Source organism: Manihot esculenta, chromosome 8 (assembly GCF_001659605.2).
Source record: "Manihot esculenta cultivar AM560-2 chromosome 8, M.esculenta_v8, whole genome shotgun sequence".
NCBI lineage: Eukaryota > Viridiplantae > Streptophyta > Magnoliopsida > Malpighiales > Euphorbiaceae > Manihot > Manihot esculenta.
In genome coordinates, this window is record NC_035168.2 from 36,920,224 (window position 1) to 36,935,838 (window position 15,615).

Genomic DNA, 15,615 nt, shown 5'->3' on the forward strand with positions numbered 1-15,615 from the left:
TCATAAGCATGAGGATGAATAATCTCGGGAACCTTAGGGTTCCTTTTAGTTCTCATCCCACTCATCAGTCTTGGCATCCTCATTTTTACCATACTCGACGTTTAAAGACTTGGAGTTGGATTCAGGAGCTGAATATCTGTGACATTCTATTTCTGTAACCCTTTTTTACCACTTGGTCCTCTTGCAATTACATAAATAATCCCTACGGGTTTATTTTCATCAGGATTGGCTGGTGCTCTTACCTCAGGTTCTGATTTATAGCAAACTTCCTCAGGATTTCATCTCTAATGAGTCTTTTAATCTCGTCCTTCAATTGCCTACAATCTTCTATAGCGTGCCTATGATCCTCATGGAATCAGTAATACTTTATTCTGTCTCGTATGCTTGATTTGTCCAGATTAAGCTTGGTGAGCCCTTTGACCTCTTTACCGTTTTTTCTGATACATATAAGTATATATGTTTTTGAGTCATTTAATTGAGTATAGTTTCTAAACTTACCTCGATCACTCCTATTTCATGACACTGGATAACTTCTTTCACTTTCATAGCTTTGCTTATCTGATTTCTGAGTCTTACTCTAGCCTAGCTTCTTTTCCTCGCTCACCGCTTGAACTTCATCATCCAGCCATATGTATTTCTGAGACTTATCTATCAACTGTTGATAGGTAGCGATAGGATTTTTTTTATCAAAGAGTCTATAAATTTGATGTTGGATTCCTTTTCTTAATGCTTCACATGTTATTTCATGATTTAATTCTTCCACATGTATTGCTTCAGCATTAAAATGTGAGATAAAACTCCTTAAAGACTCGCCCTCTCCTTGGCAGATCTTCCGTAAGTCAAAGGAGAGCTTTTTAGGAGGTATGAGCTTTGGATTGAACCTAGGCTCAAATGTTAATACCATTTCTAAGCTAAACATTTGATTGTGGATGGAACACACGACACAACATAAAATTATTGACGTTTTGAAGCTGCATTGTTATTCTAAAGATCGCCAGGTGACTCCTGAGATCTATTATTCTGTCATATTTGTTCGAATTTGGGAGTTTAAACTTGGCAGAAAAAAGTCTCTGCTAGGATCTCTTCTAACAAGGGCGAGACATCATCCAAGCCATAGTCCTCTTCCTACTCCTTCTGGTACCTTTGCACAACTCGTATCAGCTTTTAACCGACGTCCTTCAGGATTTCATCCGATAACTCCTCTTCCTCCGGCTTGGCTTTCCCTTTGGATTGTGCCTAAAAAGATGTTTGACTTAATTATAAAAATTGATTTATAAGCATGGTTACTTATAAGCTATAATTGAAACTCATAAATATTTAAATTTTTAGGTAATTATGTATTTAGTTAAAATGTTTATAATTGGTTGATAAGTGGTTGATAATAGGGGTGAGCATTCGGTCGGTTCGGTTCAAAATCGAACCGAACCGAATAAACCAAAAATCAAAATTTTAGTTTTTATAAAAATCGAACCGAACCGCTTTTGGTCAGAAACCGAATCAAACTGAACCGGTCTGATTCGGTTTGATTCAGTTCGGTTTGATCGGTTTTGATTTTTAATAATTTTTTAATTTTTTAATTTTTTTACACTTTATTTTTAATATTTTAAAATTTAATTAAAATATTTTAATTTTAATATGATTTAATTTCTCTATATTATTAAAAAAACATATTATTATCACTAATCGGTTCGGTTTGGTTTTTTCGGTTTTTTCTGATCAAAACCGAACCGAACCGAAATAACAAAAATTTTTGAAATTAAAAACCGAACCGAACCGAAATGTATAAAAAACTGAACTAAATTTTTAAATCGGTTCGATTCGGTCGGTTTTTTCGGTTTGAACCGAATACTGCTCACCCTAGTTGATAAGCCATTGATATATATAATAATAAATAGCTTATAAATATATTTTTACTAAAATTAAAAAAATATATTAAATAAGATATATGGTGATATTTTAAGATTAATTGAGGTAATATAATAACTTATTTGATTAAAACTAATTTATAAGTTTAGTATTTATAAGTATCAACACAAAAAAATTAGTCACTTCAACTTATTTCTTTTTAAGTTATAAATTGAACTTATAAATATATAAAATATTATACACAAATAACTAATCTAATTTTTAAAATTTGTAAGTTAGTTCGATGAACTTAAAAATTAAGACAAACACTTTTAAAGTTATACGGATTTTAAGCTTTTAGATAGTAATAGTTATATTTTAAAGTTGAAATTTTTAATAGTTATACTCTATAAATTTAGAAATTAAATAATTACTGATGTGATTGAAAATAAGTTGACTGGTCCATCTACAAAAGAGAAAGAGTGAAGTGATTGGCTCCTATGAGCAGCCATCCATTCTAATGCTCAAGTCAGTAATTTGCTAGAAAGGACGAGTGTAATAGAAAGTTTAGAATGAGTGTGTAAGAATGCGTATCTTGAACTCTGTGTATACCTTGCTTTTATACTGTAAGAAAATAGAGTTAATTATCGAATCTCCTGGAAATCCGATTGGTACCGAATAGTAGATAAGGGATCTTGAGATTATAGGCGCAATGGAGATCTACTAGATTATATTCTCCAATAGTAACTTCGTACCATGAAGGACTCGATTGACTCAGAAGAGGGCGAGTCTTCTGCCATTCCAATCATTTATGATGTTCGAGTCTTCTTTCTTATAGGTGAGACTTATGTGACTGCATGTCATAGTTTATCATGGCCTTGTCACGTGGTCTATTCATATAGTGACAACTCACGCCATACTTTGGGCGAATATTATACTATATAGAGGTTCCCCCTATGGTCTTCGACTCTTCAAATCCGAATATTATAGTTGTTTTCACGATCTTAGATATGTGGCATGCATGGGCTGACTACTCACGTCTCTTCGCCTGTTTCTAAACATAAATGATGATTGCTTTGCTTCTTAAACCACATCTAAACGTAACGTTAAAATCACAGTATAAAATCTCCCTTTCTTCTGTAATTATCACTTTTTCTCACAATTACTTTTTCTGCTTAAAAGACTCGACCACTCGATTCTTAACTCCCTCATTCTCTGAAGGTAGCTTTCCTGTCTCTATTCTTTTTTCAAAGATGAATAGGGCTTCTTCTTTTTCTTCTTCGTCTTCATTGTCTTCTTCTGATGGAGGTTCCACCTCGAGCTCTTCCTCTACAGCCCCATTCACGCTCCAGCTCCCATCGTTTCGTTGAGGACAACCCATGATAATGACAGCCTTTGTGTTGATTCAGAGGGATGTAGACCGATTATTTGACAACTACCAAATCTCTCGAGAGATTTTTCGTGTTTATGCTCCATACTCGAACGTTCGTGCTGATGACCAGATCCCTACTAAGCATACCATCATGGTATACGAAGAACAACTGAAGGCGGGTCTCTTTGGACCTGTTCTTTGTCGAAGTCCTCTAGTTTTACAAGCTTGTAGTCGCCCAACTACATCTGAATAGTTGGAGGATTTTGGTGGCTTTTTGCTTCCTCTGTTTCAATAATAATATCAAGTTGAGTGTTGCACTCTTCTCCCAATTGTACCAACCGAAAGAATGAAGAGTTTGGTTCTTTAGCTGGAAAATATGCCAAAATATTTTTTGATTGGATGCCCTCCTTTTTGAAGCGCTAGAAGAACTAGTTTTTCATCCTCCGCCACAGGGTATCCCGGGATTTTAGACAACTGAGAACCAGCTGGAACATATACGTGGAGCTCAAAAAGGATGAGGTCCCACCATAGAGGGACAAGAAAGAGGCTTTGGACTTCCTCCAGAAGATGGTCTTGACCTGGAGGGTAGACATTAACAGGGCAATGATGAATGCCGTTTTGTCCTGGCAAAGTGAATACCAGGTAGAACAGGGTTGGGCCCCTTAATCGCCCAGTCTTCAAAACTCTCAAGAAAATGCTTCCTACACTACAAAGCAGGGTATTTTTCCTTGCAAAATTTGTTGTTCTTTAAACTACCTTACTCACTTTTTACTCTGCGCAGTTATGGCTGGCAAAGAGAAGAACAAGTTTGTCGAAGCGGCATATGCTGCTTGGAAATGCAAAGCTGCTACTGGAACATCCGACCCACCTCCAAAATGGACTCGTTGGGAAAAGGAGATCATTATGCTTCCTCCTCCTCCTCCTCCACCTGCAATCGAGGAACCAACTGTCACTCAACCCTTGTCTTCCTCAAGGGGCACTCCTTTACTAGCACCCATCCAAACCAAGCCATCGTAAGAAGAGGATGGAACTGGAGCCACATGGCCTTAGGGCATCCAACATCTGGTGTTGGCATTGAATTGGACGACCTCACTTCTCGAGGAACCCCCAGCTGTCAGTCCTCATAACTAAGAATGCCTTAAGACCTGGAGATCATCATTGCCTAAATGCTGTCGAGATAGATGATCTCTACGACAATATCATCCACTTCGCAATGGAGAGTGCCTTGTACGCGTATATGGCCAAAGAGCAGGACAAGGCTTTGAGGAGAGAGTTAGGGGCATAGGAGATAGACAAAAATCTCCTTCAAAAGAAGTACTTAAGGCTGAAGGCTTGAGTTACGAAGGTGGAGAGCATAATGAAATAGACCCTAGAGTCTGTAAACAAGCTATAGGCAGACCTAGACGAAGCTAATGCTGCAAAAGCCACTATTGAGGCTTAAACCAAGACTGCTGAGGATCAAGTGGCCAATCTTTAATGGCAAGTCTAGGAGTTGCAGTCCCGAGTACAGGAGAACTGGGCTACCACATACAAGGTGGCTGAACTGGAGGCTAAGCTTCAAGAAATTGTGGCCTGGGGCAGGCAGATGTTTGTCCAATGTCAGGACTCTGTGAAGAAAGAGCTCACCAAGTGATTTCCTGCGGAGGACTTCTCCTGGATCAATGATATCTTCTTGGATGAGAATGAACATGAGGAAGGGGAGGAGCAAACTTAGGATAATCCCATGGATCGGGCCTCTGAAGATAATGTAATAGATGTAGAGAATACCAATGTAAGAGAGACTCGGGAGGAGGAGCCTGAGGATGTCCCTTCCATGTAATTTTTTCTTTATGTTATGAATGAAATCCTTCTTTTATTTTCTTGACTTTATTTTTGCCAAGTGTTTTAGAATCAGTACTCGACCAAAAACATAATCAAAACTCTTGTCCAGTTATTTTCACATATGAATCACCAAATAAAACTTAAATAACTTGGACAATTTTGTTAATGGGACTAACACCCAGTCAAATTCCTGGCAACACTCGCTTTTGACATAAAAAATGCCTTAAATAATATTGTTAACAGGACTAACACTCGGTCATGAGTCTAGCGGTTACCCGCTTTTGGCTTTGGCATAAAAATACCTTAGAAAATTAATTAGTGGAACTAACACCTAGTCATGTGCCTGGCGATTACCTGCCTTATGGCACTAGCATAAAATGCCTTGGAAAATTGATTAGTGAGAGTAACACCTGGTCATGAGATCGATAGTTATCCGCTTTGTGGTTTTGGTATAAAATGCCTTCGAAATTTAATTAGAGGGACTAACATTCGGTCATGAGCCTGGCGGTTACCTGCCTTGTGGCTTATCCCTGAGAAAATGCTTTAATTGTCAACCCTTAATTTTGGCAACCACCGTTCCTTATAACTGAATAACACACATAATATGAAAATTATCTCGTTAAAATTATTAATAAAATTTATGTAATTATAAATATTCTAGGAATGGGGAATGACCTGACCATCTAACTTGGCCAACTTATAAACCCTAAGGAAAATAACTTTCGAGACCCTAAACGGTCTTTTTCAGTTTTCACCCAACGTACCAGACTCGGCATTATCGCCTGTTACATCAGTCTTTTAAAGAAATTAAGTCTTCTATATTAAAGATTCAGGGTTTAACCCTACTGTTGAACATCTGAGATATTTTATTCCTATAGACAACCATTCTGATCGCAGCTTGCTCGCGTAAGAACTCGGTTGGTCAAGGTTGAATCGCATTCCTTCAGGGTCCCCTGAGGATTCGGGGTGCTAAGTCCTGAAACTGCTTACTTGGACCTCCACGGGAATCACTGCTTCGAACCCATATACTAGTAAAAACAGGATTTCCCCTGTGGCTGCTCTTGGAGTTATTCTGTATGCCCAGAGGATATGGAGTAACTCCTCAGGCCAGCTTCCTTTGGTTTTGCCGAGCTTTTTGTTCAAACCTTGAAGGATTATTCTATTTGTGACCTCAATCATGCCGTTGGTCTAAGGATGGTATGTTGAGCTGAATCTCAGGTTGATTTTTCATTTCCAACAAAAGTCTTTAAACATAAAACTCGCAGACTGAGTACCATTAACAGTAATGAGTATCTTGGGGATTCGAACCTGAGTACCATTGTATGGTGGTAACTTGAAATGGCATTTAGGAAAGAGACCACATCGTGGCCTGGGGTAGAGTCTACTAACCTGTCGATGAGGAGAGTGGATAGTGATTTTCTGGACACACCTTATTCAAATCAATAAAATCCATGCACATCCTCTACTTCTCGTTTGTCTTTTTAACCAGTACTACATTGACAAGCCATATAGAATATTGGACCTCTTTTATTAGTCCTGCACTTAAGAGCTTGTTAACCTCCTCCTTAATCACTACTGTCTCTTTGGTGCAAAATTTTTTTTCTTTTGTTGTACCTGTTTTATTATCTCGTCGATGGACAGTTTGTGGGTGATTAGCGTCAGATATGCACCTGTTATATCTTTTTATTAGTTTCTAGTTAGACTTCTTCTATCGGGTCTACTAGTTTTGGCTTTGTATGAGAATCTATTTTTTTCAGCAAATCAATAGGCATTGTTGCCTTCCCGAGGCTTTTCGTAGAGTACTTGTAACATTCCTGTGCTAATTTCTAGCTGTCTCGAATAACAACCAGTCCTTCTGGAGCTGGCAACTTTAAACACATAGCACCCATGTTAATAACTATCTCGTAGCAGTTTAAGATTGAATGACTGAGTATTACATTGTAAGTGAATGGAATGTCTACCACCGCTCTTGTGCTTCTCATCTCCTAGCACAAGAGGGAGATTAATAGTGCCCAACGCTGCAATGATTTTGTCCCCTAATCCCACTAACGAGTAGGAGACTTTAGCAAAGTTATTTTTATCTAAACTTAACTTATTAAAAGCTTCTAAAGTAATGAGGTTGATGGAACTACCTTTGTCGACCAAGACTTTCCTTATGTCATACATGTTCAAACGAACACTAATGACTAATCGGTCATTGTGAAAAAAAAAACCAAACACCTTATCTGCAGGTCCGAACTTTATCATATGCTTTGCCTATGGTTCTTGCTCTATAGATAAGACGTCCTCAGCACACGCTTGTTCTTGCCTTTACCATCATTAGGGTTACCTGCGGTTACATGTATAACCTAACGGGTTCACTGTCAATGGTGTTTTCATGAGTCCTTACCTCAGGCTTGAGTCTCCTTTCCTCTTTATACTTTCTAGTGAACTTTCAGAATATACCATCCCTTATCGATCTCTTGATTTTATCTTTTAATTGCCGATATTCCTCTTTTGTATGTCCATAATTTTGGTGGAACTGATAACATTTGGTCCTGTCTCGCCCACCGGCATTATCAGGGTTGAGCTTGGAGGGCTATCTAATGTCTTTATCATTTTTCCTTATCCATATTAAAATATGCATTCGTGAGTGATTTAATGGTGTATAATTTTGTACTTATCTCGATTGTTCCTTCCTTGGGACATAGGATAATTCTTGCTATCTCCTTCACAGCCTTGCCTTTTTAGCTTCTGGATTTTTCTTTTGGCTCATCCTCTTATCTTCTCTCAGCGCTTGGACTTCATCATCCAACCTTATGTATTTTTTAGCCTTATCCATTAGCTGCTGATAAGTAGCAGTTGGGTTATTAATTAGAGAGTCCCTGAACTTGATATTACGAGTTCCCTTCTTCAATTCTTCGTACGCTATTTTGTAATTAATTATTCAACCTGTATTACTTCAATATTGAAATATGAGATGAGGCTCCTTAATGACTCTCCCTTTCCTTGTCGAATTTTTTGTAAGTCTGAGGAGAGCTTTTTAGGAGGTACGCAGGTAACAAATTTAGACTTATATAACATAGCAAGCTTTTTCCCTTATTATGGGAGCAATAATTGAGGCCTCCTTTCGAACTTTATATTACTCGAGAGTTGCATGCAATTTTTTGATATGTTAGAGCATCTACTCATTATTCAGATTGTTGAGGTCTACCTCATTGACCATAGAAGGAGTGTTTTATTCGCTACCATGGGTAGAGAAGATGAGGGCTCCTTTGTCGGCAATAGACTTAACAACAACTCGTGTGTTTTCAGTCATTTTGTGAATAAAGGGCAAAGAAAGGTATTTTCAGGGAAAAAATAAATAGGAAACCAGATTTAACTAACTGAACACAGAGTTTTCAATGGGGCTCCCGGCAACAAACCAAATGATGTGGCTGAAAATGAGCTGATGTGTGATTGGTCAATCTGCAAAAGAGAAAGAGTGAGGTGGTTGGTATCTATAGGCAGACATTCCAACGCTCAAGTCGGTAATTTACTAAAAAGGGCGAATGTAATAGAAATCTTATGTTTATGATGAGTGTGTAAGAATGTGTACCTTGAACTCTGTGTATGTTTTACTTTTATACTGTAAGAAAATAGAGTTAATTATCGAATCTCCTGAAAATCCGACTGATACCGATTAGTAGATATAAGAAATCTCGAAATTATAGGCATAATGAAAATCTACTAGATTATATCCTCTGACGGTAACTTCGTACCATGAAGAACTCGACCGACTCAAGAGAGGGCAAGTCTTTTACTGTTCCGACCATTTATGATGTTCGGGTCTTCTTTTTTATGGGTAAGAATTTCGTAACCACACATCATAACTTATCAAGAACTTATCATATAATTCAGTCGTATAATAACAACTTATAGCATATTTTGGACGAATATTATTTCAATATTATTCACATTTATAAAAGGTAAAATTCTTAAACTTAAAAAAAAAAAAGAAGAAAAAAGTAGGCAACATATTTATGTAAAGGTGAAAGGTCATTAATTTATTTACCTGAAAACTTAACTCAAATCTTATTAAGTTAGAAAAAAATTAAAAGAAATATAATTCATTAAAAAAAATTACTTTTTGGATATACTATCTCCGTCTCGCATTGTTTTAAAGAATTATTTTTATCCTAAATTATCAATCATTTTAAAAATTTCAAAATAACATTAAATTTTTTTTTATACATTTAATAGTTTTATGATCATTTAAAGAATATTTTTGATAAATTATAGTAAATTTTTTAAAATTAAAACTATTAATAAATTTTATTAATTTTGATGAATAAATTTTAAACTTATTTAGGACGAAAATTATACTATGAGCCTTAATTGTCATTGAGTGTGATTAATTAGATACAAGTACCTTATAAATAAATTGGAAGGGATTTTTTCTTTGAAATAAAAATCTTCACACTCTCAATTTATTTCTTTTATTTTTAAATTATTTGGCATTCGTTAAATCCAAAAAAAAAAAAAAATACTAATTGTTATATGGGAAATTCCATTATACGAGAGAGGGGAATAATGAGATTACCGATTTTACTTTTATGTTATTTAACTATTCATAATTAATTTTAAATTTTAAAATAAATAATTATTTTATTATTTAAATAAATTTAAATAAATAAATTATTCATATATCAGTTAAAATAATTTTAGATATTTATCATTTAAAATTAATATATATTTAAATTTTTTATTTATGAGTTTAATTAATTTTATTTAATAATTATGTAGGATAATCATTAAAAATTAATAATTTTGATAATATTTCAATTAAAATTTTTGAGATAAGATTATTAAAATAACAAAACTATTAAAATAATTATCATAATATTATATTATTATATTTAAATTGTTACTTTTTGAATATTTACCATTAAATATATATATATATATATATATATATATATATATATATATATATATAATGATTTATGATTATTAAAATAAAAAACTTAAATATTATTTAAAAATATTAAAAAATAATTATTACAATATTAAAATATTAGATAATAAATTCAAATTTAAAAAATAAAAATTATAAAATATATAAAATAATTATCACAAATTAATAATTAAAAAAAAAGATAGTAAAGAATTACCTTTATTTTAAATATTAGTATTATTATTATTATTTAAATACTTAAAAATTTTAAAAAATACTTAAAAAATAATCTTATCATCTCATTTTTTTTTAATTATGTTCTTCATCACACACAAATATATATCGAAGTAAGAGAAAGTCAATAAAATACTAATTTCCTATATTTCAAAATTTTTAATAAATAATAAATCCTCTTTTTCTATAAAAAGATATTGGGTAAACTGTAATTTAGTCCCTCTGATTTAGTGAAATGCAACATTTTATCCCTCTATTTTAAAAAATCTTCAATTTAGTCACTGTGATTTTTAAAAATTATGACATTAGTCTCTCCCGTTAGATTTTCAGTTAAATCACCGTTAATTTTAGTTAAAAAGACTAAAATACCCATTCTCTCTCCTTCCTCTTCCTCCTCCTCTTCTTCTTCTTCTCTTTTCCGATCTCCTTCTTCTTCCTCTTCTTCTTCTTCTTCTTCTTCTCCTTCCCGATCTCCTTCTTCTGCTTCTTTTTTTCATTATATCCATCATTTGCACCTTCTTTTTTTTTTTTTCTGGTTTTCATACCACAGAGTACAAAATATTTACATTGACATAACGGAGAAACTCTCCCCGTTGTATACAATACTAGCAAAACACACAACCCATTGGTGTTTTAATACCAATGTATTATTTCTCATAGTACTCTTCATAGAATAGTGAACATCGATCCCCTAATCGATGATCATACAATTAGAAATAAGAAAGAGAAAAAAAGCCCATGAATCCAAAGAGCATTTTGAATTCGACCTTCAATACAATATCCACATCCATACATACATGATACATCAACAAAACGACGAAGAACACACAGCAAATAATATGTGGAGAGAAAATCATGAACCACAATCTGGGCACCGAATCAACCCATTCTCATTGCATTCCAAGCAACTCTTGGGCACCCCTTCATCTTCATCGAACACCTTCCTACTACCACTACAATTTCCACACGGCATAAACCTCACATTGCCACACGCTTCGCAAACAAACCCGGGCTGTCTTCTCGGAAATCCATCCAGGACCTTGGCCAATTCTACAATCTCAAACATTTGCTTAATCACTTCAGCGCCACCCACACGATTTCCCCTTATAAACACCTGCGGCAAGCTCACAGTCTTCCCTCCCAATACACTTTGCAACTCTTTCCGAAGGAGATCGGGAAGGAGAAGAAGAAGAAGAAGAAGAAGAAGGAGATCGAAAAAGAGAAGAAGAAGAAGAAAAGGAAGAGGAAGGAGAGAGAATGGAGAGAGAATGAGTATTTTAGTCTTTTTAACTAAAATTAATGGTGATTTAACTGAAAATCTAACGGGATGGACTAATGTCATAGTTTTTAAAAATCACAGTGACTAAATTGAAGATTTTTTAAAACAGAGGGACAAAAGGTTGCATTTCACTAAACCAGAGGGACTAAATTACAGTTTATCCAAAGATATTTAGTAATTTAAATTTAAAAATATTTAAATAAAATATAGACATTTATTATGATAATAAATAATTAGTTTGGAGTTTAAATGTATTAGGACTACCTTTTACTCCATACAAAAAGCTGTAAAATAATATGTTATAGTGAAAACTTTAAAATAAACTCTTTGATAACTTTTAAGGTTGCAAATTTAGATTAATATATGTATATAAATACAATTTTTTTTTATCTATAATAAATGAGTTTCATTTTATTTTATAATTTTGTTAAAATTTATATAAAAATTCAATTTTTTTAAATTTTTTATTTAAAATAAATAATATATTACATAAAATAATAAAATATTTAAAACTTTTTTATTTAAAATAAATAATATATTAGGTAAAATAATCACTGATCGGCCGTAAGTAAATAAAAAGATAATATTTTTAATCGTATTCACATACTTAATCTAGTGGTAAGTATATTTGAATAAATTGAAAAGTCTCACAGTTAAAACTCTCAATTCTTAATTCTCATTTAAAAAAAATTTTAATCTTTATTTAAATTTTCTTCATATTGTATGAATTAAAATCTATTTTTATAATAAATTAAAAATAATATAAATACTAATACTCATTTAATATTTATAGTAATTTTTTATTATAATCTTTATTTAAAGTAAAAAAATTTATAATATTATATAGGTGAATTTAATTTTTAATGTTATTAATTTTAAATTTAATAGAATTAAATTACTTATTATACTAAAAATAATTTATTAAATTTAATAAATGTTAACATTTAAAAATTTTATATATTATGTAATCTAAAATTTAAAATTTAAATTATATATAAATAATAAAAAGTTAAATTTATAATATAAAATTGTTAAAATAATAAATGTAAACATTAAATAATATTTAAAAAATAAAAAAAACTATATATATATATATATATATAATTCACAGCATTATAACAAATATTAGTTTGAAGTAAATCATCAATATAAAAGAAAACATTCAGAAAATTATAAAGTAATTTTTTAATTATTTTTCCTAAAAAAAAGTTGTTATTAAGGAAAGAAAATGAAATTAATTATTAAATCTGCATCGTGCTTGCGTTAACTTTGCTTGAATTGGACCCACACCAAATCATCTCTGATCATCATCATATTCTTCTTGTTGTTGTTGTTTAATCCTTTAAATACAGGCAGAAATGAAGATAATCGTTGTATAAATACTCTGAATATACGCCTTTACCATGTTTATTTATTTATTCTTTCCATGAGAATGAGAATTTCCAGGTGAATCTCTATCCCTCACTGCTGTAATTGTTGGTTTCTCTATTTACATGTGAAGACATGTCAGGTAAAAGAAGGTCATGAGAGAGACTTACAGGGAGAAAGAGATACCTTTTTTCCTTTCTCAGTGTGGAGTAATCTTCAAAACCCGGCCTTTCCAGCAATACCCAGTTGCCATAGCCTTCGCACTTAACCTTTTTTTTGTTCCCTTCTCTATTTAACCTGTCATTTTCTTGAGGTACAGTATACATCATACATGGACATTTTTCTTTTCCTTTTTCTTTTATTACGATTGATCAATTTGTCTAAGAATTTAGATTTTTTTTTTAAATTGTTGGAGATGGTATTGACAGTGAAACGTGTATGCTTTTTGTCTGCTTCTCTCCTCAGTTGCTTTAATACTTGCATTCTCTATTCTTGTCTTCAATTTTAGTTTTTCCTTTGCTCTCATTTCTTTAGCTATTGATTGATGGTTTCTTTTGTAGAAATGCATCTGTGTAGACCATACCCAGATCAAATCAAGGCTTGAATTGCTGATTTTGAAGTGTTTCTGAGATGGGTTTCTGAGGTAAGAGCTCTTTGTTTGATTTGTTAACTTCTTCGTACACTGTTTATAGCTCCATCTCTGAGTCATTTTTATTCTGTTACTTTTAGATGCAAAATTGGGCTCAAGTGTTTGTCGAAAGACCTGGGTGGGATTTTTTACTGCAAGTGAATTGGAGTTCTTTGTAATAAAAATGAGAGATTTTCCGTCTTGCTTTGGTGAAAATGGTGTGCAAGTGGCTGATTCTTCATCTTCAAATACTAGTAAAAATGCGCAGAATTGGGTTACTTGCGTGTATCAATGTAGAATTCGAGGTCGCTCTTGCTTGATCACAATTACGTGGAGTAAGAATTTGATGGGTCAAGGCCTAAGTATAGGGATGGATGATTCTGCTAATCAATGTTTATGCAAAGTTGATATTAAACCGTGGTTATTCTCCAAAAGAAAAGGGTCAAAGAGTTTAGAAGCATATTCTTGTAAAATTGACATTTATTGGGACCTTTCATCTGCTAAATTTGGATTTGGTCCTGAACCCTTGGAGGGATTTTATGTGGGTGTTGTTGTTGATGGGCAAATGGTTCTCCTTCTGGGGGATATGACAAAAGAAGCTTTCAAGAAAACTAGTGCCTCTCTCATTCCTTCTAATGCTGTTTTAGTTTCCAAGAGAGAACACGTGTTTGGCAAGAAGGTGTTTAGCACCAGGGCTCAGTTTTGTGACAATGGGCCAATTCATGATCTTGTGATTGAATGTGACACGATTGGTATCAGTGATCCGTTTCTTGTGGTTCGTGTGGACTGTAAGACTGTGATGCAAGTGAAACGGTTGCGGTGGAAGTTCCGAGGGAATCATACCATATTGGTTGATGGGTTGGCTGTAGAAGTCCTTTGGGATGTTCATAATTGGCTCTTCGGCACATCTGTTGGCAATGCTGTTTTTATGTTCAAGACATGCCTCTCAGCTGAGAAGTTATGGTCAAGCCAACCCCATACAGATCCAAATGTGTTGCCATGGTCGTTCTCACAGAGAGTTCTGGATTCCAAATCACAAAATCTTGGTTTTTCGCTGATTTTATATGCTTGGAAGAATGAGTAGACTCAGAAACTTTTCTTTGAGTGCTAACAGAACCATTAGGACTTGTGATTTTATTGATTATGTGATTGATTACACTTAATTTGATTAAACAGTTTTTCTCTTCTTTTTTGTCCTCCTGAGTTGAGCAATTGTATTGATACAATTTCATGTTTCAGTTGGCTGTATATCTTTACCAAAATGTTCCCTTTCTTTTTTCTATATCTTCTTCTGTTACAATCCAGTATCAACAGAATGCTTAATTTCATGGTTGAAATTTTTTTTTACTTGAGGTTTGAGTTTGTTTGTGCCAAATGCATCATTTAGGCATCTTGGCTCATTGGCTTTTGAGTTGAATTCTCCCTTATGATGCTCTATTGCATGCCATGTCTCAGTCGCAAGTATGTGCTGCTTTCTCTAGAGATAACTAATGCCAACATTACTTGTTGATTTACCATTTGTTAGGAATTGGGATTCATGTCTGTGTTGCAGGGTTCCCCACTTATTGCATCTTGCAGAGGAAGAAAAATTTAAGATCATACCATGCTTCCAGACTTCCAGTTTATATAAGATAAATGATGTCTCATACTGTAATGCAGAATAGAGAAGCAGAATGGGGAAAGGATATATGAGTGATCCAATTCGGGCATGTATATTCTGCCATTGATGATATTGGTATGAAATTCTGATCTCATTTTTACCTTATTTTTTATTATTATCCATCAAATTATCATGGATATGCGATGTACTATTATATTCAATTAGCCATCTCTTAAAGATAGCCGAGCCTGATTCTGTGCTTATGCTTCTCCTAGTGCTAGAATGGTATACTCAAAGATTAATAACCATGGCAACAAAGTTAATTACATGCTGATATTTCTGCCTGATTCATTGTATAGAATCTAATGTAGCTTATGACTGCATAAGTTCTGCAGTGGATGTGTGCTTATTCTCTTGTCACTTTAGCCTTTGCAGTTATATTAATTTGCCTTGGTTTATTTACTTAATCCATGCATATAATATTTCACTGCTAGTTTATCGAATTTACCAGTCTTGTATCAAGTTTTATGGCTAACTTTTAATAATCGGACCA

At 33.5% G+C, this 15,615-nt stretch overlaps 2 protein-coding genes across 4 annotated transcripts; one reads left to right on the plus strand and one right to left on the minus strand.

The window, feature by feature from the left end:
• Positions 1–7,748: 7,748 nt before the first annotated feature.
• LOC110621580 lies at positions 7,749–11,253 on the minus strand. Its single transcript, XM_021765851.1, has 2 exons — positions 11,049–11,253; positions 7,749–7,945 (listed from the first exon to the last, which is right to left on the minus strand). Exons 1-2 carry the CDS (start codon positions 11,251–11,253, stop codon positions 7,749–7,751), a joined length of 402 nt encoding a protein of 133 aa, XP_021621543.1.
• A 1,520-nt stretch (positions 11,254–12,773) lies between these two features.
• On the plus strand, positions 12,774–14,809 carry LOC110620473. 3 transcript variants are annotated; one of them, XM_021764224.2, is made up of 3 exons: positions 12,774–12,912; positions 13,395–13,477; positions 13,564–14,809. In XM_021764224.2, the coding sequence occupies exon 3, from the start codon at positions 13,647–13,649 to the stop codon at positions 14,544–14,546; it is 900 nt and encodes a 299-aa protein (XP_021619916.1). In that variant the 5' UTR covers positions 12,774–12,912; positions 13,395–13,477; positions 13,564–13,646; the 3' UTR covers positions 14,547–14,809. The 3 variants fall into 3 exon arrangements, with proteins under 3 accessions (XP_021619916.1, XP_021619915.1, XP_021619917.1); XM_021764223.2 differs by lacking the exon at positions 12,774–12,912 and adding an exon at positions 12,919–13,147; XM_021764225.2 differs by lacking the exon at positions 12,774–12,912 and adding an exon at positions 13,197–13,270.
• Positions 14,810–15,615: the final 806 nt, after the last annotated feature.

What these genes read in the sequence shown, in the direction of transcription:
- LOC110620473 (XM_021764224.2), top strand. Translation starts at nt 13,647, where the DNA reads ATGAGAGATTTTCCGTCTTGCTTTGGTGAAAATGGTGTGCAAGTGGCT.
- LOC110621580 (XM_021765851.1), bottom strand. Translation starts at nt 11,253, where the DNA reads ATGTTTGAGATTGTAGAATTGGCCAAGGTCCTGGATGGATTTCCGAGA. An exon ending in GATTCGGTGCCCAGATTGTG is followed by an intron (nt 7,946 to 11,048) that starts GTTCATGATTTT and finishes ATTACAAAATAG; the next exon opens with CGTACGAAGAATTGAAGAAG.